This window comes from Ambystoma mexicanum, chromosome 2q (genome assembly GCF_040938575.1).
Source record: "Ambystoma mexicanum isolate Mex_15411 chromosome 2q, UKY_AmexF1_1, whole genome shotgun sequence".
NCBI lineage: Eukaryota > Metazoa > Chordata > Amphibia > Caudata > Ambystomatidae > Ambystoma > Ambystoma mexicanum.
This window is the reverse complement of record NC_090924.1, coordinates 674715481-674740703: the sequence shown is the minus strand read 5'-3', so window position 1 is coordinate 674740703 and position 25223 is coordinate 674715481. Positions and strand designations below refer to the sequence as shown.

The following is a 25223-nucleotide window of genomic DNA, read 5'->3' as shown; positions in this document are numbered from 1 at the left end:
GCCAAGAGCACGTTCTACTCGAGGCACTGGGGCATCCATAGCCTTTATTGCAAATGTTCCCCTTGAGTCCATCTGCAAAGCGGCTACCTGGAGTTCTGTGCACACCTTTACAAAACACTACTGTCTAGATGCACACTCTAGATCTGACTCCCAGGTGGGACAGGCAGTATTAAGAAATCTTTTCTCTACTGTTCCTTCTCATAACCCACCGCCAACTCCGGGTACTGCTCGCTAGTCTATGCACAGCATGTGATTCTAAGCAGATTAACAAACATCAGAAGACAATGCATTACTTACCGTAAAAGCATTTCTGATGGTTGGATCTGCTTAGATTCACATGCGCCCACCCTTCCTCCCCGCTCGGATGGAAGGAACATAGACATCTTTCTACATCTCTTTTCTGTACTCACTCACGTATAGAAGGCTCCCTCAGGGCAGAAAAAATACAAAGAGGGACCTCGACGTGTGAGGGATTGTGGGTACAATGCACGTCACTATAGGGATAGTGTTACAGACACGCCTTGTCGACGTCCCCTTTTCGACTACGAAAAACAAAATGCAATACTCCGCAGTGACCACTGGATATCGGACCTATGCACAGCATGTGAATCTAAGCAGATACAACCATCAGAAATGCTTTTACGGTAAGTAATGCATTGTTATATATACATGCGCTTTATAAAAAGACCTTTACAAAATCACAACAATCTTAAATTCTTAAATGAAAAAATTACATAAATAACCAGAGAAAAAATGAAAAAATTAAAATACAATAGCAAGCAAACTAATGATGGAGCAATATTCTCTAGATGAAGGAAAAATGCAGTCATGAATGTGTTAGGAGGGCTTTTTCTAGAGGGACTCTGTTGAGCCCTTCAGGAACAATGCCCTAAGGTTGCAGAGCGGTATGCACAGCAAGCTAGGCAACACACTGCAATTTGTAGCAAGGCAGAGCAGTCTAGGCTTTACTATTAAGAGCAGACATAGGGTGGAACTAGGCCTATTAAGAGCCATAAGTACAAAGAAGGGATTGTTTACACTGTCAGGTATGAAAAAATAATGGTTTATTATGGAGCTGCATGTTTATTGCTCAGCGCGAAATCCAAAAATGTTGAATTCGAAAATCGTGCTGCGCAGTGATCGCACAGATCACTTTCTGACTCACACTTTCCCAGCGGAGTTGTTTCCATCCCACTAACGTGCTTTGGAGCTGGCCCCACATACGCCATTAGTCTTTTTTACTTGTCCTCTGCTTTCAATCTCATGGAAGCAGGGGGGACACCACGAGGCCCATAATGTCGAATAAGGGGTGCAGGGGACACCCTTGCAACCCTTGCTCCCCTTGTTCGACATTATGAGCTATGGTTTTTTTCCCATGCTGAAATAGCTATGTACAATCAAAATAATGTGTAATTTCTTTGCAGACACGGAACATCAAAACAGGGTTCACACAGTATGGAGGCTGAACCGATATCTGCTTAAGTACAAGTAAGCAGCATGCAGAACCTACTTTTTAGGGGACCAACCCAAATGGAATGTTTGAATTCACATAGCCTGAGAATATTTCAGGACTTTAAAGAGCAACACTTTAAAAACCGGATTTATGTGATTATTTCGTGTCAATGTCCCACTAGAGAGCAAGGGAAAAAGGTTACAAATTACACGACTGTTCCACAAGTCATCCTCAACAGGTGAGTAATTTTCCTATTGTTACAAGTGCCTGAAAACTGGCTACCAAGGAAGGAGAAGCAGATAGAGAAAGAAGTCGCATATTTATTTAAACGATCCTGCAGTAGTAATTTGTTATGTACCTAAACAATTCCCAATAAGTCGCGTAGTATGTCCAGAGTCACCTTTACAGTATTGCACAGTCCTAGGGCAACAGGAGGTCTAGGAATAAAAACCAGTGTAGACCGCAACACAAATAGCCCCAGTGGTTCAGGAGGACCCTGAGACCTAAAAATTTAAAATTAATTAATATATGTAGCTTTTTTTCTCCATAATGGAGTCTTTATTTCAGTATAGGAAGTCCCCACTTATGAAGTTAACCAAGAAAGATAAGTGTTAAGGATTTCTGAACTCCGACCTGGAGCGGCAGAGTTTCAGAAGACCAACCTAGTTTCTTGGAACAGGGTAACCTCTTGCAAGTCAGACCAATCGGGGTAGCTGTGGCAGGCGGTCAAGACTAAGTCTCAGGAGGGGTGAGGGTGACTGAAGGACCTCGATGAGCACACAGAGCAAGGACACTTGCAAATTACTCCAGACAGGTGTTATATCAAAAATATATACCCATTTATTACAAGGCCTTTGTAACATAGACCATAGCAAAAGAATCACAGTAACACTAAGTAAACCAATGCATCACACTCAATACAATATATATACAAGTCCATGGGGGTCTAAAGCGGTGACTGCACAAAATATGTCAACAACCTAGAGCGGAAGGAAACGGGCAGTGCAGGTAATCTGTAGGCCCAGTTCAACATCAATAATACACCTAAATAAGAGGCAGTCCAAGCCCTACGAAAAGAGTAGCCTTGTGCTCAATAGTACATGCACGCACTTTTGCCAATGGCGGAATAGGGTCTCTTCAGGGGGTCTCTAGCAGCTCAGGAAGGTGGATGAGGCGATGCAGAACAGGTTTGCACTATTTAAGAAGTAATTCCACTTGAGGGCAGAGGCAGTTCGAGAGTGCGGGATGGAGTCGCTATTTCGCAGTAGCTGTGGAAATGAGGGGCCCACAGGGTCAACTTGTGCGTAAAATTGGGCTCTTGCTCTAGGGGCCGCCGGTTGGGGAAGGAGTACTCGCCGGTCCCCGATGCAAGCAGACCCAAACTTCACCAGTTCAGTCCACTTCGCTGGCAGGTTCGAATGCGGCAAAATGGACGTCTCGGCACCTTTCAGTTCCTAAGATACAGCGATGATTCCCAAACAAGGCAATGCCGATTTCACCGCTCCGGGTGGAGGAATCGGCCCAGTTTCACTGCAGCACCCTTCAGGGGCAAGAGGGTCAGAAATGCAGCGAACTTGCACAGATCGTTGACGCGGCAGGGCAACACGGTAACCGCGTTTACTCCTGTCCTGGCGCACTGGTCTCACTTCAGACCTGGGAACGCCAAGTGTATGAAATTCGGTGTGAGAATGCGGGGACTCAGAGCTAGCCGTATCCCAAGTGTCCAGGGCCTCGTCGAAACAGCGGCGGTGACGGAGCAAAGTAACTGGGTAAAATGGTCAGTCCACTGGTTGGCCCAGGGACACTTCAGAGAAAGCTTACTTGTAGGGTTTGATGAAGGTGATGAGAATAGTTGGTCTCACTATTCCAATGGGTCGAAACGTCTTTGCAGACCTTCTAGGACTATCCGATACAGAGGGCTCCCACGGGGCGACGGCGGATTCAGGGTGCCAAACCTTCCAGCGGGTCACCAGCAGTTCCTCGACACAGCTTTGTAGTTGCAGGATACTTGGATCCTATCCTTTGTTCGGTGAAAACTCAGGCTCAGGAGATCGACAAGGTAGTGGTGTTTCCCGCCTCCTCTTAACCAAAGTTCCCTTTGCACCAAAACGGAGAGGACCCAATGGGATATCTGCTCACAAACGCACTCTATATGTGGACCAATCACGGACCACAGTGGTCCCAGGCATTGATGGCACTCCATACTCTCTGGAACCCAAGCTGTTTATTGGAATCAGACATACCAGCCCACATCATGGAGGGGCACACACAAGGCATGCAGAAGCCCGCGAAAGCATTGGGATTTACTGGAAAGTGCATGACCAAATAAGGACTGACCCGGGTCGACTCGACCTTGGGAAGGTGAAGGGGCAAGATGGCCAAAGGACAGGACAAAGAAGCTCGTGGCATGGCCATTTTGGAGCCAGGCCACCCATTTGTCCCAAATGCGTTTAATGCTGCTCACATGGCATGAAAGGGTTAAACATAATGCAAAAAGATATCTGCCACCAGTCCTGTCATGACACATCTGCTCATTTCATAAAGTCCAGGGAGAGTTTCTAGGGCCTTTGGAAATTGACTATAGACCTAAGTGTGCTGTATGGTAAGATACATTGCACACTTGTTACATGTTGCACAAAATCTGCAACATGAGGAAAGGACTAAGGGAAACAGTCTCCCAGTACTTACTGTCTTAAGAGCATGTCAGTTTCCCCATAAAAAGTGAGAGAAAGCCCAGGGGAGTGCAGCTGAAGGCTGTGCTTCTCTGGCAAAGTCAGATAATGGTGGCTAAACAGCAGCAAAAAGTTTGGGGGTTGACACATGGAGGGAAAATTACATGCAATTCTGAAATCTTTCCTAACAGTAAGTAAATCTAACTGCTCCTAAAATACAAGTTTAGGGTTAGTGTCCAATGCTATTCAATAGCTGAGTGCCTTGAGTATGCAAACTTTCCAGGAATTCGTTATACTTCCTCTTAGCAACAGCAGCAATACGATGAAATCCAGACTGGTGACCAGGTAATGCCGTGTGGCCTGCATTTTAATACACATTCTGACCCACACAGTGGCTGGCAGGGCGCCATCCTCCATCATACACCATGCACCCATAGTGTATTTCCAATCAATGGAAAGCATCCCACATTCAAACATTGCAGGCAAAACTCACCAGACAGATATGCACGTACCCAATATAAACCAGTACATTCTGGTTATAAGCTATTCTCTCCCAAGCGAAGGATGCAAGGAGCTCATTCCCAGATATGGACACTCTCCCCACTGCAGGGACTGAGGTGGAAGTACCTTAGGAGTACAAGGAGAAACAGGAAGGGGACAAAACAAAATGTTGTCCCTTTCACGGTTTTCACAAACACCCACGTGGTAAGATGGCTGGTTAGCCATTTCAGAGAAAGAGGTTAGAGAACCCCATCTGCCACCATCTTTTTTTACTACCACTTACCTGGAAGGTTGCCCTGTGATATGTACGGGGCCCTGAGAGGTGCCCCCAACCTGGGTGCCTTATCCCAAAGGGTGCACCTTAGTAAGTGTCGACATATACAAAATTTTAGTTGTGGTCCCCTGTGAGACTATTGATTGTCTCAGTGGGGATACAAATAGTTTGGACCCCAAAGGGAAATTGGCAGTAGTGGCCCAATTGAGTCTACAGATAATGTGGAGAAGGGTTCCCAAATATATTTTACACAATTGGGGGGAAAATAATGGGAGGGCCACTCAATGGACAGAAAATCTACTTTTTGCCTTAATAAAATGCAGGCCCTCTTGGGATGGTTGTGCTCTTGCGCCTGCCCCAGCCAATACTGCCATCCTTTTTCATTTCAATCTAATGCTTGTTTTTTCAAGGGGTGATTGAGGGTGGCCTTTCAGTGGACAGGAGGTACTGTGGCATTAAAGTCCTGATGTCACCTTGTTGACTAAAATAAAAGTAATAATTGCCTGTAGGATTTGTGCTGCAGTATGGTCCTATTTTTCAGATTTACATACTTATCTGAATATTTTAGAATAAGTGAGGATTCTTGACTAAAATGAAAAAAAGTCTACAAATGGTAGAATTTTAGTAGGACACTGTTGTCAAATGTAGAATAGTCCAAAGTATGTATTCATTCCAACATGAACTAACTTCTATTCTTTCTTGCAGGATGCAGAGAAAGGTGTAAAGTTCCTTACGTTGCCTCCAGTATTACATTTACAACTTATGAGGTTTATGTATGACCCACAAACGGATCAAAACATAAAGATAAATGATAGGTAATGCTTCCGTCTAATATTTTCCATGTTAAATAATTTTTGCTCTCAATTTTGTTTTCTGCTAACCTTCCATGTTTAACTTGGTTATTCAGATATAAATGCTTCAGTTACTTTTGTGGGTATTCTAGTTGAGGGATACCTTCCAATAATCTCAAATACTCTTACGTCCCGTCCTCTTTCCTCGATAATGCATGGGTGTCCCTCCTAGGTATGGTAGACGGAACCTTTTTCACCAGAAAAATCTTCTTCCCCTTAAAATGTAGAGGCGCGCAGGCGTGCGGCCCTGGGAGCATGCGCACCCCTGACTTCGCCCCCCGCGTCACTCCTCAGTCCTCTTTTCCACGTTGACTGGAACGGCTGTTTTCACAAGCGCTCCTGGGTTTGGCTTTGGCCTTGTAATACCTAGCGCTCTTCCTGGGATACTGTCTTTGTCTTTTTTCTTCTAATCTTTAAACGGGTACTAGGTCCTTTGGCGCCATGCTCCTCCCCGGCACATGTTGATGTCCTTGGGCTTCAGCAGGTGTCCAGCCTGCGAGGGGCTCTTCCCAATGCCCGACCCCCATGCTCTGTGCCTCCGCTGCCTTGGCCCCGACCACGGCTGGGAGGGCTGTACTGCGTGCAACGTGCTTGCACAGCGAGTTCTGAAGAACAGGTTATCAAGGTGGAGGGAGCTCTTCTAGCAGTCGCTTCCGGACTTGAAGAACTTCGTCAAGCAAAAGTCAAGGCCCAAGGCAGTGTGCCTTTTTTCCATCGCCCCCTGCAAGGGCGACTCCTTTCCTAGGAAACGTCCGAGCAAGAGGGATCATCCAGGTACACCAGCGCAGGTATCAAGGCTCATTCAGCTACCGGCTGCCAAGCTGAGGGGGGGGGGGTACCTAGATCCTTCCGGAGACGATGCTGAGGGACTGCAGGTTTTCTTTACCGGGTGTCCACCTGAGGGGCTACACCCTACTACCAGACAAATGTCTGAGGGGGCGCAGCACTACTGGCGACTCAGCTGAGGGCGCTACGTCTACCAAGTCTCATCATGAGGTGCAGGGTAGGCCTCAAGCTCCACCGGAAAGAGTTCTGGAGGAGGCTGGTCCCAACGAGCCATGCACCACGACGCAGGCACTTGGCATGCAGCTCGGTAAGATCGCCGCCACACCAGACAAGATGGCCGCTCGTCCGACCCCCGCCTCCACCCCCTACTGTTTGGGGCAAAGGTAAGAGATAGTGTCTAGGTGGGACTGGTCTTCACCAGGTACGTGGCCTACAGCTTATCCTTTAACGTCTATGGGTAGATAACCCCTGCAACCAGCAGGACAGAGTACGCACAGGCCCCAGCAGCCACCCGCTACTCAGTCAGTACCACCTGCCACCCAATCAGCCTGTGAGGACAGATTTTTGAGATGTTTCTCACACTGAAGAGGTCCTCACAGATGGGCTCCAGCCTTCGCGATTGGGCATGCTGCCTCCAGTCCATCCGCCAGCACCCATAGTCATTCTCCATATGGCTCCAGTGCCTCAGGCCCCTGTGCAGCCCCAGCTGCCCATGCTGGGTCCTTCGATTCTGGCTCCCCTTCCTCCTACAGTTCAGGCGGTTCCACAGCATCCTCCGGCTCTGGTCCCCAAACCTCAGTCTATAGCTCTCAGCACTTCTCCCCCCCGCTCCAGACGAGTCGGTCACCCTGTTGGACACCGATGAGGAGCAGGACCTCGACACACTATCTTCTGCCAAGGCCTTCCATGATCGACTTGCAGGTTTGGCTGGAAACTTGGGGCTGCCACAACCTAAGGTTGAACAATCAGAGGCGGGGATCCTGGCCAAAGTCCTCACTCTACACCCCGCGGCTTGAACGGGGATTCCGATACAGAAGGATGTTGTCGCCTTGGGCAAAAAGGCATGGCTGAAGCCCCCTCGGCGCAGCTCACCAAGAGGCGCATTGACGCCAAGTACAGGCAGTTGGACGGGGATACACTGTTGTCTGCACACTCTCTCCCACACTCCTCAGTGATTGCTGCCGTTTCCATATACCTGAAGCTGCAGTCTTCATCGGCCACCTCGTCCTCCGCTTTGCTATGCAAGGAGAAGATCTTGGAAGTGTATGGAAAGGAGGTCTATTCCATTTCCTTGCTGAACCCTCGGCAGTCTAATGCGAATGTCATGCTCTCAGCCATTAACCAGAGGCTTTGGCGGGGAATAGCGGACTTCCTTCCGGAACTTCCGGTGCACAGTCAGGTGCACAGTCAGACAGGCTTCAAGACATGGCTGGCAGAAGTAAAGATGGTGGCTCAGGACATCATGGAGTCAAGTCTCACATATTGACACCTCGGGCCATCTGCATCGCCATAGACATGAGGACTGCCTGGCTCTGGGCTACCAAGTTCAACCGGGATGTCCAGGAGCGCATATTGGACCTTCCATTCGAGGGTAGCGACCTTTCATTCCTCCACCGATGAGGAACTTGATGAGAACAGTTCTCAGACTGCGATATCATTATCCATCCTTACAAAGCCCACGCCCAAGACCTACAGTCAAATGCACCAGTGTTCCGACAAGGGTCAGGCCTTTGGTGGGTTCCTGGGCTTCCAAGAACAACGGTCCAGGCAGCCTGCACCTATCTGAGTCAACACAGCTGCAAACAGCACATGGCAGGGAATAAGGGCTTCTCTCCGTCCCCCTCACCGGGAAAAAAACAAATGAGTCCCCTCCGGGTCCACCTGTCTCCAGTGGGGGTGACGGGGGAACCCTGCATCCTAGCAGTAGTGTCCACGGGCTACCGCCTACCTGTCAGCCCTCTCCTTCCCTTCCACAGAGGGGGACAACGCCTATTTTGGCAGAAATGCGATCGCTCGTAGAGAGCCAGGCAGTGGAAGAAATCCCAGCCTCCCAGTGAGGTATGGGCTTCTACTCCAGGATTGTCACCATACACAAGAACCAGGATGGCCTGAGGGTTGCTTTGGACCTTTCCACCCAGATCCTTTCCCTCCCACTTAAAAATTCAAGATGGCTACCCCAGCGTTTATTGCGTAGACACTGTGCAGGGGAGACTGGATGTGCTGCCTGGATCTGAAGGACGCTTATCTACACGTCTCATTTTGGCAGCCCCATCGGTCTTTCCTGCTATTCAGGATCATGGGCTTCCATTTCCAATACAATTTTCTACCCTTTGGCCTCATTTCATCCCCCAGAGTCTTTACCAGGCTCAGGAATGCATTGGCAGCCCTACTCAGGGCTCAAGGTCACCATTTCTATCCATACCTAGTCTGGCTCGTCAGGCGAGATCCCCAGTGGCGGTCCATCATATCTCCTCTGACCCCATGAACACGCTACACGACTTGGGATTCTCCATCAATCTCTAATGTTCCTGGGACTCCTCTGGGATATGAAATCCAAGAGTTCCCCCCCCCCCCCCCAGAGGACCAGATCACAGCCATCAAGAGGGCCACAAGTCATTTTCTCAGCAGAGTTGACTTCAGCATGGTGGTACGAGCACTTCTTGGGTATCATGGCAGCATGTCTTCTGGTAGTGCTTTACACAAGACTCAAAATGAGGAGATTACAGCTGCACTTCACAGCCTCATGGAATCAGGAGCGGGGTTCACAGGCGGAACTCATCAGCATTCCTCCCTTCCTACACCAGGACCTAGTTTGGTGGAGCACGGACTGCAATCTGAGGATAGGCAGGCCCTTCCGACAACCAGCACAGCAGGTTACCATCACCACAGATTCATCCTTGGAGGGCTGGGGTGCTATCCTGGACAACCACAGTTTGGTCCCTTCAGGACCATCTGTCTGGCTCTCAAAGGTTTTCTTAGCGCTTATCAGTGGCAAAATGACCCTCATTCAGACATACAACTCCACCAGCATGTATTAAATCAACAAGCAGAGTGGCACCAGGTCCCCTCCTCTATGCACCCTCGCGGTCAGCATCTGGGAATGGGCTCTGGCGAACGACATTCACTTCACAGCCATTCACCTTCCGGGGGAATCGAACCTGGAGGTGAACAGGCTCAGCAGGCTCCGGGTGAAAAATTACGAATGGCAATTGACGGATCAGGTCCTTCAGGAAATCTTCAATGGGATGGGATCATCCTCAGGTGGCCCTCTTTGCCACCTGGTTCAACAGGAAGCGCCCTCCGTTCACATCCTGCGAAGGACAGGGTCTAGGCGCTCGGGGCAATGCGTTACAGATACAGTGGAACAGCATGCACGCTTATGCCTTCCCTCCCACTCCACTGGTACACAAGGTGATCTGTAGGATAAGAGTCCCGGCCCCTCTGCATCATGCTGATAGTTCCCTGGTAGCCGGCGAGGCCATGGTTCTTGGAGCTGCTCAGCCTGTCTGACCAACCACCGATGCACATTCCATTGGGCCCAGCTAATCTGTCGCAGCACGGGGGGCACAGTCATCCACACCTGTTAGGGAGAATTCTCTTCTAAGGCTAATTTCCCTTACCTATAGAGTCCCCCAGTAGCTTTGCTGGATTTGAGGGTATTTATTTCTCCTGCTAAGAGAGACACTTTTTTTCCCACTCTTAGACAGATTGCTACTGTGTGTTTTAGGCTATCTTGTGTGCTTATGGTCTAAGGGGTTTTTCTCATCCTCATAGGAATCATCTTTTTAACGTGTGGTGCACAGCACCATCCGTGCAGTACCACAGGGGTGTCGTAGCGACCCCCAAACATAGACTCCATACCCTGGGACTGACTACTCAATAGTTATGAACTAAGCCAGTACAACCCATCTTACTATGGAGGTACTCGTAAGGGTTAATAGATTTTCCCTGGTGTTCATTTTCGAGAGGGTACCGTACAGTCCCTCTCTCAAAGGTTTCTGGCTGGTAGCAGTGGTTACTACCATAAATATTTGACCGAATATTTTCCTATGGGATTTTCCTATTGTTCGAGGCTACCACATTTTCTGACGGCCTCTAACATATTGCCGGTGTATTTTAATATTAACTTTACTCTGGTAGGTTTTCTTTGCCAGAACTTTAATATAACTTCTTTCTCGTCTTTCTCTAAAATCCTAACCCAGGTTGGGGATCTTTTGTTCGTCCTTTTGGCGGGAAGCCCTCCTTTCACAACCAGTGAGTCTGGGGTGGGTCCATTGTGTGGGAGGGGGAGTCGGACCCCTGGACAGGGTTGCCTCAGCAACCCGTGTCACACTCTATCCTGATAGGCTGGAGGGTCTCCCGCCAAGATGACCACTCCACTGCGTGAGTGACAGCTAGGCTGAATGAATGGGGCTCTTTTTGCATAAAAGCAGGGTCCTGAGGACTGGAAGAGCAAGACGTCGCCACTGGAACTAAGAAGCCGAAGAGGAGAGAAGCCAAAGACATCGGCAACTACAACCACCGGTGAAGCCCTGCTGCAGCGTCTCACCACTTTTCTCCAAACGACGAGAGAAGATCTTAATCTGGTGGGGCCAACCAGTTTGCCAATCACCTTCCTGGACCTGCCCTGGTCGAATCGGCAGTACTCTGTACTTGGAGACCGGATAGCCAGGCACCCGTCCACCGCAATTTAAAGGAGCGTACCTTTTATTCGTTGGGCAGCACCGCGGCTGGTTTCATCCCTAGGTAGTGCATTAACTGGAACCTTCATCCACGACGAGAGCCTCTCTTCCTCTGCTGGATCCCCCGAACTGCAGGAACTACCAGGAACAACCGCCACCGCAGGAGCCACTTCTTCATTTTAAAGGTACATTGTTCCGCCAGACTGCCCTTTCTGCGTGGTAGAGCTAAAGGTGTTTTAAATCCTTTACCTACCTATTGGGTTGGCCGCCCCTCTCTCAACATTGTCTTTCACCTTCTGCATCCACCTTTTCAAAATCGTTAACCCAAGACTGGACTGCAGCTACAAGAACATTTTGCTCCTGGGCCCTTGCCCTGTACACTGACTCTGGCACAGGCCTACTGACTCTGGCTAAATTTGTTAGAACTGCCTTCGCTAGATTGCTTCTCAACTAGAACTGTGTTGGTGCACCTACTTCTTATAACCACCCCTTCCTTCCCACTTTTCCACCTTGTGAAATGCCATTTTGCTCAGTTTTCTCCTGAAACCCCCTCGCGCCCAGATCAATCGGGAGGCCCCACAATGAGGAAAGGGGGGACGGCCAAGAGGAGAGAAGCCTATTATCTCCGGTGGGCCTCCAAACCAACCACAAAACAGCTTGGATCGGGTGTGATTTAATTGGCCCCGGAATGGAGCTTGGGAAAGCCCATAGGAGGTGCCTGACTTTTCTTGGGTGGACCTGAACATATTCCACATATGTCCAATATATGTCCTCAGCTTGTCCCTCAAGTGCTCTAACATAACTTGTAGCTGATCTGCTTTAAAATACAATCTAAAGTCTGGGAGACCAAAGCCCCCACAGGACTTGGGAAGGGTCACAGTGGAAAATTTTACTCTACGTCTCTTACCATTCCAGATGAAGTGAAGGATACGAGATTGCAATAATGCAAAAAAAAAAGTCCGGGACTATGCAAGGAAGAGACATGAAAAGATAGAGAAGCCGCGGGAGAATATTCATTTTGACCTCAACCATTCGCCCGAACCATGAAAGGGTCAAGGGGGGGCCCACCTTAAAAGATCACCCTGGATTTTTGCCTGAAGAGAGGGGAAATTAAGCTCAAAAACTTTGCCTAAATCTCTGGGAATGTTGGTGCCCAAATACCTGGTAAACTCACGCTCCACACGCACACTATATATTTCCCCTCGTCCAATGATCTCAAGATGGACCCCGCCATAGGCATTATACACTACTTGGATATGTTAACCTTTAACCCATTGAAAGACCCAAAAAGGCCAAATCAGACCCAGCAACCGCGGGAGGGAATCACGAAGACTGGTCAGGTACACCAGAATATCATCTGCAAATAAGGATAACTTGAATTCAGTCTCCGCAAGGCACCTCAGCCAGTTCCCCCATCAGCCCTGACCGCAATGGCAAAGAGCTCCATTGCCAACGCATACAACGGGGGAGAAAGGGGACACCCCTGACGAGTGTCTCGAGAAAGCGCAAACCCCACAGAAGAACAACCGTTCACCAACACCTTAGCTGAGGGATGATTGTACAAAGCAGAGATCCACTTATAAAAGTTGTCCCCAACCATTTTCCGAAGTACCCTCCCCATATGTAGCCATTCAACACGGTCGAAAGCCTGCTCTGAGTCCAAAGACAGGAGATAGGGCTCCAACCCTCGCTTTGACACCTCATGCATTAGCCCCAAGGTTTTCCTCACATCATCTGACCATTGGCGACCATGGATGAAATCGACCTGGTCGCCGTGAACCAGAGAGGGAAGACATTTCGACAGTCTATTCGCCAAGAGTTTGGCTAAAATGTTAACATCGACGTTAAGAAGGGAAATGGGTCTATATGACTGACACCGTGAAGGATCCTTCCCGTCTTTCGGCAACACTACTAGAAGAGCCAACTTCATAGAGGGAGGCAGGGAACCTGAATCCAGGGCGGAGTTGAACACCTTAGCCAGAAACGGGGCTAGTGCGGAACGGAAAGTCTTATAAAATCGGACAGTAAGGCCATCGTCCCCTGTCGCTGTGGCTTTCTTCAGAGAGGATATAGTATTAAGCACTTCCTGGGGAGAAACTGAGAGCTCTAAAGAGTCTACGTTCTCTGCAGCAAGGGATGGGGAGGGACTCCAGAAACCTGTCCACATCAGCCCCGTCCCCCGAATATTCCGACGTGTAAAGACCTTAATAATAATACCTAAACTCTGCTATCTGATCATCTTGCAGAACTCCCACCCCGGTCTGACCTATAATACAGTTCACCCTTCTGCTGTTACGAATCCCCCTCAAACGCCACGCCAGGATCCCATCTGCCTTCCCCCCCCCCCTCTCCATGTACCGCTGTTTCAAGAAGGCCAGTTTTCTCTGTCTGTCCCACAAGCAAGGCAGACGGTTTCGCCTTAAGATTCTGAAGCTCCTCCCATTTTCCTGGGCATAGCTGAGATTTCAGCTCCCCCCACCTCCCCTGGCTGAATGGCAGCTATTCGCTCCCTCAACTTAAGTTCCTCCCGCCCCCTCTCCCTCTTCTTTCTTGCACCCATCTCCATGAGCAAGCCTCCGGCCATGGCTTTAAATGCATCCCAGACTCCCAGGACACCCACCTCCCCTGTTTCATAAATGAACCTTGAAGGGACTGCCTAAGCTCTTTATCTAACAGCAGTGTATCATTGCATATCCACCGATCCCTGGGTGGGGCCAAAGGGGGAACCCCCAACGAAGCCCTCACCAAATCGTGATCGGACCATGGGACAACTTCCACGCCAAAGTCAGAGATGTCATCCCGGAGTGTAGAGTCCACTAAAACATAGTCTATCCTTGAAAACGTGCCATGGACTGCAGGGAAAAAAGTAAAGAGATTTGCGGTTTCCCTCGACAGAATGCGTGTCCACCAGGCCCATCCCCGCATTGGTCCGCCGGAACGAATCCGCTAACTTCCTGTTAACCCGCAGGTCGGGGCCGGGGGAAAGGGACTTTCTATCCTTATCCTGGAAGAGAACCATGTTGAAATCGCCACCTACTTTCAGTGCACCCTCCACAAACCCTTGAATTTTCTCCCCCACCCTTTCCCTAAACTGATTCTGAGCCTAGTTTGCGGCATAAACCCCCCACCAAGGTGATCAACCTGCCTCTCACTGACCCCTTATATAATAAACGCCCTTCCGGGGTCAGTTCTGTGAGTCTTGGGTACAAAGAGGGCATTGGGAGAAACCAACAGGGCCACCCCTCGTTTCTTCGCCAGCTAGGGGGACTGAAACATATGCTGAATAGCCTTGGAACAGAGTGGCGGTTCTCTCCCTTTAACCCAATGGGTTTCCTGTACAAAGAGAAAGTGCAGTTTAAGCCTAGAGAGCTCCCTTGTCACCAACGACTTTCTTGTAGGGACCCCTCCAGTAACCCCTGCACAGAATCATCCATCTGATGGGCCATCAAAAAACTCCTGCCCCTCTTGAGAGCCTAACTCTGGTGTCCCCCGCACCCAAAAAGACCAAAGAAAGACCCATGTAACCCCTCTATCCCAGAAGCCACACCAACCCTCAACACCCCCCCAAACCCCTGAAAAAAACCTCACCCCCCACCCAATACTTCCCCAGCAAAACAAACACCCTCTCACCCCCCTACCACAGAGTACCTGGATAGACTGCGACATCTCACCGCCGCACTACCAGGCTACCAAGGATCGCCTCCACCCGGGCACCTACTACTTTAATTGAACACAACATTGTGAGCCCCTCCTCCCCATAGCAAAAAACATGCCCCCAACACCCCAAGTGCTTTTACCACCTCCCACGGCCCGAAGACCACACAAAAAAACTTGAAACATTTGAGGCGGCCATGCCCATTACTAGACCAGACAGTTGGCCCTGCCATCCCCCTCCAAACCATCAACGCAAAAGCCCCCTCCATCCAGGTCAGGGCTCTGATTGCTTAGGGGAAGGGGGAGCAACCTTCCTGAATTTCCTGTGCCACCGAACACATCGCCGACCCACAAATTCTGAGGGTCCGGGCAGCCCCTCTTCCCCCCTCTCTGCACCATCCTTCGAGGGGGGGTCTCCCAATAACTCACGAGTTACACGTTGGATGTCAGACTCTGAAGACAGAGAGTACTTGTAGCCGTCCATCTCGAAGGCAAGCGAAAACGAATGTCCCCATCTATAACGGATCACCCTAGACTGCAGCCACCTCGTCAAGGGCCCGCAGAGACGCCGCCGAGAAAGGGTAAGCGCCGAGAAATCTTGATATATCACAATTTGAGCACCCTTCCAATCGATTGGGCCTTTCTTACGTGCGAAGTCCAAGATCTTGACTTTCTCAGCATAGTAATGAAATTTCACAAGGACCGAGCGGGGTCCCCCAGTGCGCCTCCCTGCCCTGGGAGCTCTGTCGATTGTGGGTTCGCTACTCTTTTCGCCATCAAAAAGACTACTTACAATCGCCTTGACCCCTCTCCCAATGTCCAATTGTCTCTCTCCCTCCAGCTCCGGCATACCAAAAAATCTCAGATTGGAGCGCCGTTCCCTGTTTTTTAAATCATCTAGCTTAAGGGTGACCTTCTCCTCCCACCTCTCCAGCTCGGCAACCCTCATATCGAACTGCGTCTCAAAGAGGTCCGCAGAAGTCTGAATGGCCTCCAGGGCTTGGACACGGTCTTCAATGGCATCAACCTTCTTATCCAGGGAGTCCAGCCGCTTGTTCACATCTGCCCTGAAACCTTGTATCTCCTCCAGCAGGGCTGCCATGTTGCGGCTCACTGATTGAGCCTCCATCTCCTCTGACTGGGCCACGGCCGGCATGGTGGCTTCCTCCCCCTTCTCCGCCACCACTCGTCGATATTTTTGTAGGGCCTGTGCCCAGTCCATTCAAAGGGGATTGAGTGGTGTTCTCTGACAGTGACAGGAGCCCCCCAGGGGCAGCCGAATCGGGGCCCACGGTCCAGCCCGCCCCGTCCCCCACTCACTCAAACGCCGTGACCCAGACCCCCGGAGCGATGGCTCATGCAGCTTAGAGCACCCCCACCAGGAGTGCTCACATCAATGTCCAGCTCGGTTCCAGACCTCCAAAGTCTCCGGGGGGACGAACACACACCAACCAAAAGATGCCCAGGAGCAGTCTGCCTCTTCCCTCTCCAATTCCAATTATCTCCACCTACAGCGGCTAATCAACTCACTGGTAAAGTTCCAGGGGGTCGTGGAACAGGCACATTCAGACTCCGCTCTCCATTCCAGCTCTGGTTGTCCCTTCGTACAGTTCTCCCCTTCTCCACCACAGCACACTACAAGGACACGGGGAGTCCCCCAGGACACCCGCCCGCTTTTGAGGCCGATACTCCGTTTGTGCGGCGAGCAGCGGGAACCCCACGCCACACCGGCCCCTCTACTGGAAGCCTGCACCGAGGGGGGCTGCCGTGCCGGAGCTCTCCTACCGACTGGGCAGCCAACTCCGCTGTACTCGAGCCAGGCGTCCCTGCCCCAGTCCCGCAGTCCAGACCACAGGCACCTCACCAGCGGCACACTGATGGCTATACGCTCGCCGGGCAGAGAGTAAGCCCGCAGGGTAGGCCACCGCCCCTCCCCCACCACCTGACAGTCCCCAGTGTGGCCTGCCCGCCGGGGGAAGACCACGCGCTGCACATGTCTCGGGCACAATTCCAGTCCAGCTCCGGCCTCCCGGCACCGAAAGACTCCGGGACTGCGCACTGCCGGTGCACCATAGATTCAGCCTGCCACAGGTGGGGGGGGGGGTCAAAATCCAACTTCCAAGGGGCTGGGGGGCTCAATTTCCATGCATTCAGCACCCCGGGATGCGGACCGGCTGAGACACTTCAGCTCATCTCAGCGCCCCCTGGCGGCCCCCCCCCCATCCACTTTTAAGGTACATTTTTCTGCCAGGTCTCCCGTTTCGTTGGGTACGTCTAAAGGTGTTTTAAATCCTTTACTTACTTTCTGGGCTGGCTGCCCCTTTCGTCTAACATTGTCTTTTGACTTTCTGCACCTTCCTTTTTGAACCGTTAAACAAAGACTTGACTGCAGCTACCAGAACCGTTTGATCCTGGGCACTTTGCCTTGTACCATTGACTCTGGCACAGGCCTATTAACTCTGGCTATTTCAGTTACAACTGCCTTCTCTAGATTGCTTTTCAGTAAGAAATGTGTTGGTGCACCTAAACTCTTATAACCACCTTTCCTTCCCATTTATATATTGTTGAAGTGCCATTTTGTTCGGTTTACACCCAAGTACTTCCTTGCCTAACTTGTTCACAATCTTATTGGGAAGTGTTACTGGTGTGTTTAGGAGTCTAACCCTGTATAACTTGTCCTTTTTCTCCCCCTGAAGAAATTGTTAGATTGCCATTTCTGCTTGGTTTACACTGCCATTTTTCTCAGTTTTCACTCTTGCTCAAACTTGTCTTCAATTTAATTAGTGAGTTCTGTATACTTTTTTTGACTGTTTTAACTTGCTTTAATAATAGTGATTGGTGTGTAAAATAAATATATATTCTTTTTGATATAAAGTTTTGGTCAGTGTTTCCTTGTTCCATAGTATTGTAGTCCTATTGTGTAAACCCTGAATACTGCTCATCTCCCTCTTGAGATAAGTCTGACTGCTAGGCCACAGCTACCAACTAAATCTATGTGGTTCAGACTAATACCAAAGGGGATTTATTGCATATACCTGTAGTCCTAATCTTCTGTAGTGCTCCCTAAGGGAACTTCATAGGATTCTGCCTAAAAGGCCTCTTATTTAGCCTGGGATTCTCCAACGAGATGAAATACAGCCTAGACCCCAGTCAAGTCAAACAGTTTCTAGGGGATGTAATTAGGACAGAAGACCGCCTCGTCTTCCCCTCCAAAGAGAGGTTTCAGAACATGCTATTTCAGATCCCTCAGTATGTAACCATTCGAGAGGTGACGGTACGCAAGGCCATGTGACTGTTAGGAATGATGGTGTCCTGCATTTACTAAGTTCCTCACGTGAGTCTGTGCATGCGTCCCATGCAAGTTGCTCAACATCCAGTGGTGTCAGGCCAGCGGACAATGGGAAGATCTGGTAGTTGTCTCACCAGCCCTCATTCTCTCTGCATTGGTTGTCAAGGGAAAACCATAAGCCTTCACCACCCCCGCAGTAGAAGCCACTCTCACGACAGTTGCATTCCTCACGGGGTGGGGGAAGATGGGGCTCACCTATTTCAGCAGACGGCGTACGGCGTGTAGTCCCCAGAAGTAGCATCCAACCACATAAATTTGTTGGCGCAATTAGCTGTATTCAAAGCACTGAAAGCCTTCCAGACAGTTATAGGGAAAGACAGTCCTGATCCTGACACAGCACCACAGCCATGTACTACCTGAACAAGCAAGGGGGCACACTCTCTCCAGAGCTATCCAAGCTGTCCCAGAACTCCATCTTCTGGCAGACGTGCTCAGCAGACTTCCCACTGCCCGTAGAGTACGAATGGTGACTACACTAAGACATCGTCGCCAACGTTTTCGTGCCATGTTGCTTCCCAGAGATCTACTTGTTTGCAACTCTGGAGAATGCTTAATGCCAAGATCATGCCTCCAGGTACCCCCAGAGCCGATCCAAGGAAAACAGTCTCTGGATTTTTTTATCAGGGAAATTTGTTTACACCCCCCCCCCCCCCCCCCCCCCCATATCCCCTGTCCCCCCTCCCCCGGCTCCCCTACTGAACAAGATCATGCTCAAGATGCACCAGGAACCATTCACCATAATATTCGTGGCCCCGCCGACCATGGTTCTCATCTAATGGAGATGTCCCTATCTCCTCCAATGAAACGTCCTTGTCCGTACAACATGTTATCTCAGGACAAGGGAGAAACACTTAACCCATGCCCGCCAACCTTGAACTTGGCAGTCTGGCTCCTGAGGTCATAGAGCTCGAGCACCTACAACTCCCTCAGAGATGCATGGACATACTTATGGAGGCGAGGAAACCTAACACCCAATATTGTTACTCCAGTAAATGAAGCACTTTGATATCTGGTGCAACTCCAAGGGCATCAATCCTATTGACTGCTCTCCTACACACATTGTGCTGTACCAGACTCACTAGACTCTGTTCTGGTTTTTAATTCCCTGAAAGTTCATCTAGCTGCCCTCTCGGCCTACACCACATCACAACAGAAGGTGTCGTGGTGGTAAGTACCAGTTATTAAGGCTATAAGACTTGCATATAAGACTGCCTTCCTAGTGGCCATAACTTCTATAAGAAGATTTGGTGAACTACAGGCCCTTTCAGTCCATAGAGATAAGGTGGTTCTGCACACTCATCCTCGATTTGCACCTAAATTTATTTCAAAGTTCCATGTGAACCAATCGTAGCGCTGCGTACTTTCTTCCAGAACCCCACTAACGTGGCCGAAAGAAACCTACACACATTAGATGTGCGCAGGGCAGTCATGTTTTACCAGGAAAGAACTAGACCACTGAGAAAGACAATTCAGGTTTTTGTTTCGGTGGCAGCTGGTAGAGAAGGGGATTCTGTCTCTAAATATGCCATCTCAAAGTGGATTGTCAAATGAGTCACACGCTTTCTCTTTTGCTGAGAGAGAGCTGCCCTTCAAGCCTAGAGCACATTCTACTTGAAGCACTGGGGCTTCCATAGCATTCATTGCAAATGGTCCCCCAGAGTCAATTTTCAAAGCGGCAACCTGGAGTTCTGTACACACCTTTAGAAAACACTATTGCCTAAACCCTCATTCTAGGTCTGATCCTCAGGTGGGACAAGTAGCACTAAGATATCTTTTTACTACTGTTCCTCATCACAACCCACCTCCAACTCTGGGTACTACTCGCTAGTCTATGCACAGCATGTGATTCTAAGCAGATTAACAATCATCAGAAGACGTGCATTAGTCACCGTAATAGCATTTCTGATGATTTAATCTGTTTACATTAACATGCGCCCTCCCTTCCTCCCCACTCATGTTGAAGGAACATAGACGTCTTACTACTTTCTCTTTTATGTACACATGATGGTGATTAGCCTCCCTCATGGCAGATAAAATACAATCAGAGGGACCTTGACTTGTGAGGTATTTTGGATACAATACACGTCAAGTTAGGGATAGTGTTACAGGCACGCCCATGTCGATGTCCCCTTTAGATCCTCAAAAGACGAGATGCAATACTCCGGGGTTACCACTGGATGTTAGACTATATGCACAGCATGTGAATCTAAGCAGATACAATCATCAGAAATGCTATTACGGCGAGTAGTGCATGTCTGTCTTACCATAGTGACTAATGTACTCTTAATCCATAGTCCCCTTTCCTGCATACGTCCCGCCATCCCCCCCCCCCCACCCCTAATAAAACTGGTGTCATTAGGCAATGGTAATATTGTCAACGCGTCTATGGGGACTGAGTGGTGCCGGTGGGCGGAGTGTCAGGGGAGTGCATTCTCCCAAGGCCACACCCCTGCGTGCCTCTAAATTTAAAGGGAAGATTTTTTCTGATGAAAAAGGTTCCATCTCCCATCCCTAGGAGGGACGCATATACAGTATCGCGGAAAGGGGACTATAGACTAAGAGTACGTTAGTCACTATGGTGAGTAACTTATAATTTTCCTTGCATGGACTAATTTCAAACTCTGATACATTTACAAGAGTCATAACTCAACTGTACTTTTTTGTGATTCATGAAAACATTGTTTTAGTTTTAACTGTTCTGTTATAAGTTGTTGTTTGATCTTGCCCATTAGGCTTGGTCATATTGCTTTAAAGGTGACAAAATGACGATTGTAAGTATTGCATTTGTGAAATGGAAGAACAATCTCATATTTTACATAAAGCATCATTGCCTCATAACTTCTTTGAGCAGTTACAGCTGTGATATAGATGTAGTTTTTGATGGGCACAAAGATCCTGGATTCCTTTGAAGAATATTCCCTCCCATTTGGCTTCTTTAAAGATTGTCTATTTCATGGGCATGGTTCGCTGCAAACATGGTAAGAGGACAAACTTCTTTGCTTGGCACTTTCTGGGGCATAATGCCAGATTGTGCAAATGGCTTCAATATGCCCGTATTAGTCCATGTCTCCAACCAAGAACTCTTGTAAACTGAGCTATGCCTACTTTCCATCCGTTTTCCCTCCATACAGTGATATCCATTGGATTTCCGATTAAACAAGAGGGTTCCTTTTTTATTTTCCAGCATTCTTGGATTTTGAACTAAACCCTGAGAAATCCCACAGCACAAACCTTTCCACACCATTCCAGATAGATGGCCAATACGGCACCATCAGCATTGAGAATATTGTAATCCTGGTCTGCTGCAGTTAAAAGCATGGGTGTGTACCTTGACTCCACCAGATCAATGAAACATCAAGTCAGCGCTAATACTTAATCAGCAGTTCTCACAACCAAAATAATCAATGCAATGAAACCTTACCTCTCGGCCAAAAACTACCTTAACATAGCCAGAGCCACCGTAGGCGCCAAGTTGGATTATTGCAATGTCCTGCTCCTAGGCACTTCATCTAAAAACATAAACTGCAAACACAAAACGCGCTCAGTGCTGCTCTAAGCATTCCTAGGAGGGAGCACATCTCTCAGGCTAGATGTGATGCTCACTGCTCCCCCTCTCCCCCAGTCAAGGACCGCATACTGTTCAAGACACTCGCCATCACCCACAGATGCCTTTCTCAATCTTTACCCCCCATCTGTCAGAACAAATTCACCAGATGTATGCAAATGGACCTAAGTGGGCCCAATACTCTCACCAGCTCTCAGTTCCGGCCTTCAAAAGAGCCAAAGCTGGTGGCGCCAGCTTCTCGGTGCTAGCACCAGGAAACTGGAATGCTCTACCACTCAATCTCAGAAAAGAAACCGCTTTCACTGTGTTCAGAAAAGCATTGAACACTAACCTTTTCAACTAAATTGTATATAATGTAGTTCCGCTGTAACCATGGAACATACCTACTTGTAATGTGGCCCTCCCCTAGCATTCCTACCTGTAGACTTGCATCTTTAACAGCGCCACAATGTCTTAGGGTCGCTGAGCGCTTTACAAATGCAAAAAAAAAAAATTGTCCAGCCACCCACTGGCAAATTCGTTTTCACATGCAACAGAGATTTTTTTTGCGATTTTACTTTGTGTGCAACTCTGAGCGGGAATTAAGGCCTGCCATTTCTAATGGGTACCCATCTCCCTTAAATTGTTTTCAATCTTCATTTGGTGCATCCTTTCCTACACCAGGACCTAGTCTGGTGGAGCATGGACTTCAATCCGATGATAGGCAGGCCATTCCGACAACCAGCACCACAGTTTACCTTAACCACGGATTAGTCCCTGGAGGGCTGGGGAGCTACCCTGGACTACCATCGCTACGGGAGGATATCTCAGCAGAAACGTCCTCGCCTTGGAAGCAAGACACAGAGCAACACAGGTTCAATCCCCGGGGCCACGCTTGAAACCCTCTCGGTATTAAGATTGTTATAAATACGCTATCATATCATAGCGTCCACAATTGTTGGTCCCTTCCAGAACAGGAGGCCCATATCAATTGGCTAGAGCTGAACTCTCAAGGCCTGCCTACCGCTCATCAATGTCAGTGATCCTCATTCAGACAACTCCACCAGCATGTATTGGCTCAACAAGTAGGGTGACACCCAATCCCCTCCTCTATGTACCCTGGCAGTCAGCATCTGGGAACGGGCTCTGGTGAACGACATTCACCTGATGGCGATACACCTCCCGGAGGAGTCGAACCTGGAAGCCGACCAGCTCAGCAGGCTCGGAGTGGAAAATTACGAATGTCAGTTAAATGACCAGTTCTCCAGCATGGGGTCTGGCATGGATTCACATGCTCATGAATATTCCCCGTTGGCAGGCTGGGAATCCTCGGTAAAGAAAAATCAGTATCAGTTTCGTTTCTGATCTGTCTTTCGTAGTAGTAACCAATCACTGATCTCTGCGTCATACTGACCACAGCCAATGACTGCCCTCTCCCTAAGCCCCGCCTCTGGCAGCCATCTTCAGATTTTTACCGCACGTTCAAGTGTTGGGATCCTCGTGCTATTGCTCCCGAGCGTTAGTGCTTTTTTTGCGCTTTTTCTTAGGAAAATTTTCTCTTTCGGTCAAAAGAGCCTCAAGCTCCACCGTTTCTTTATCCGATCAACGGGGACCCGTGTCGGATTCTTCTACGCCCCTCAAGGGTGAAGATTTCGTCGGGCCACGCTTTTGGCGGACTCCAGAAGTTTCTCAGGCCCTTCTCGAGCATGGCCCAGGAGAAGGGAAGCTCGACGCCCGGAAAGCTGTTCAGGGTCCGCCCTGGATGCCAGCTTAAGAATGTCTTTAAGGAGGACGAACACTCCCTTTGCCTTTACTGCCTGCATGAAGACAAGATGCACGTGGAGAAGGACTGTGCGTTTTGCGGCAATATGTCGGAGCGGACTACGAAGGACCGCCATCAGCGTCTTGCCAACTGGCTGGAAGGAAAGAGCCCGTCAGGCGAGAAGAAGAAGAAGTCCGAGCGGTCTTCTAAGACCTTTGAGGGCGCCCCGGCGACGGGGGTCCAACAGAAGGCCAAGCACCGCGAGTCCGCTGGGACCGGGAGCGCCGAACGGTCGTGCTCTATGGGCGCCAAGCAGGGCGCATCCTCCCCGGCGCCATCAGCCACGAGCCAACGCTCTGGCTCAGGTAAGAGGAAGGCCGAGCATCCGGCGAAGCTCCTGGAGAGACCCGGTCGTGCTCGAAGGCCCCATCGGAGGGGGAGCGAGGTCGTGACCCTCCCCCCAAGGAGAAGGCGGTGAGCGCACCTAAGGTGGTGAAAGCCTTGATCCATCCGGCCAAGGCCTCTATCGAGACAGTCGCGGCGGCCCTGGCTCAGCCTTTGGAGGCTACACCAGTGGTGGCGACCTCGGTGCCCAGAATCTCCCTGCCACCGCGGAGGGAGTCCTCTTTCATGCCCATCGACAGGACCCCCGTGAAACCTCCGACGGAGAAGAGAAAGGGGGGGCAGGAGGTCGTCTTGGATTCGGCTTCAGCCTCTGAGGAGGAGCTGATCAAAGTCTTAGGCCACGACGCTGGCGTGGAGGAAGACCATCCTGTCGGGAGGGACCCCGACGTGGGAGACGACGAGAACGTCGAGGGTGCCGACGGGGCGCCTGATCGCCCGTCGGAACCCCCTCAACCAGTGCCGCAAGTCAACTCGGTGGCCATTTTGTTGGCTATACAGTCCTTATGTTCGGAGATAAGGACAAGACTGCCGTTACCACCAACGGGGGGACCCGGAGCCAGGCCCTTCTGGGAGCCCTCTTAAGAGAAGGATTCATCCTCCACCTCCTTTTCAACCTTCGCGCCCTGCTCAGCCCTCCTCCCCGACACGTGGGGATGATACGGGGACTGACACGGCCGCGACGGGTACTGACGACGAGGTTTACGACGAGGATCTCCCGTCGTCACCTCCCACCCGGGCTTCCCCGCCCGACGAGATTGGATCGTTTCACGCCATGATCGCCAGGGCATCCGAGCTTTTCCAGCTCTGCCCGGAAGAGAAGAAGGAAGCTTTCCTTTATCAATGGCGCGAGACCAAGAGGAAGACGGTCCTCGCTGAACCTCTACTGGACGATATCTGGGATGAGGGTCTCGCCCTCCTCAAGAACCCATCCACAAAGCCGGCTAGAAGGGATCGGTACGAGAAGTAGTACCGGGTCCCGGACGCGGCCCCCTTGTGCCTTCAGGCACAGCCGACCCCGGACTCGGTTGTCTCCGCGGCGGTCAGGAAGAAAGCGGGGGGGGGGGAGGGCAAGGCCTCTGCGTCAACCTCCCCGCCGGACGGCGAGGGAAAGAAATTGGACACGATGGGACGCAGAGTCAGCTCATCGGCAGCGACGACGATTAAGGCTGCCAACGCCTTGGCTATCGTAGCCCGCTACGACAGGGAGTTGTGGTACAAACTTGCCCCCCTGCTGGACTTCCTACCAGACAACAAGAGGGCAGAGGCCCTAGAGATTTTGCAGGAAGGAGA

General features: G+C 50.1%; 1 protein-coding gene across 4 annotated transcripts in view; it reads left to right on the top strand.

The window, feature by feature from the left end:
* USP7 (ubiquitin specific peptidase 7) overlaps window positions 1-25223 on the top strand; it is a 2259762-nt gene that overhangs the window by 1154047 nt on the left and 1080492 nt on the right. For all 4 annotated transcript variants that reach the window (XM_069647850.1, XM_069647849.1, XM_069647847.1 and 1 more), the window contains exon 12: window positions 5606-5715. In XM_069647850.1, the coding sequence (XP_069503951.1) occupies window positions 5606-5715 (110 nt within the window). The remainder of the gene's footprint in view (window positions 1-5605; window positions 5716-25223) is intronic.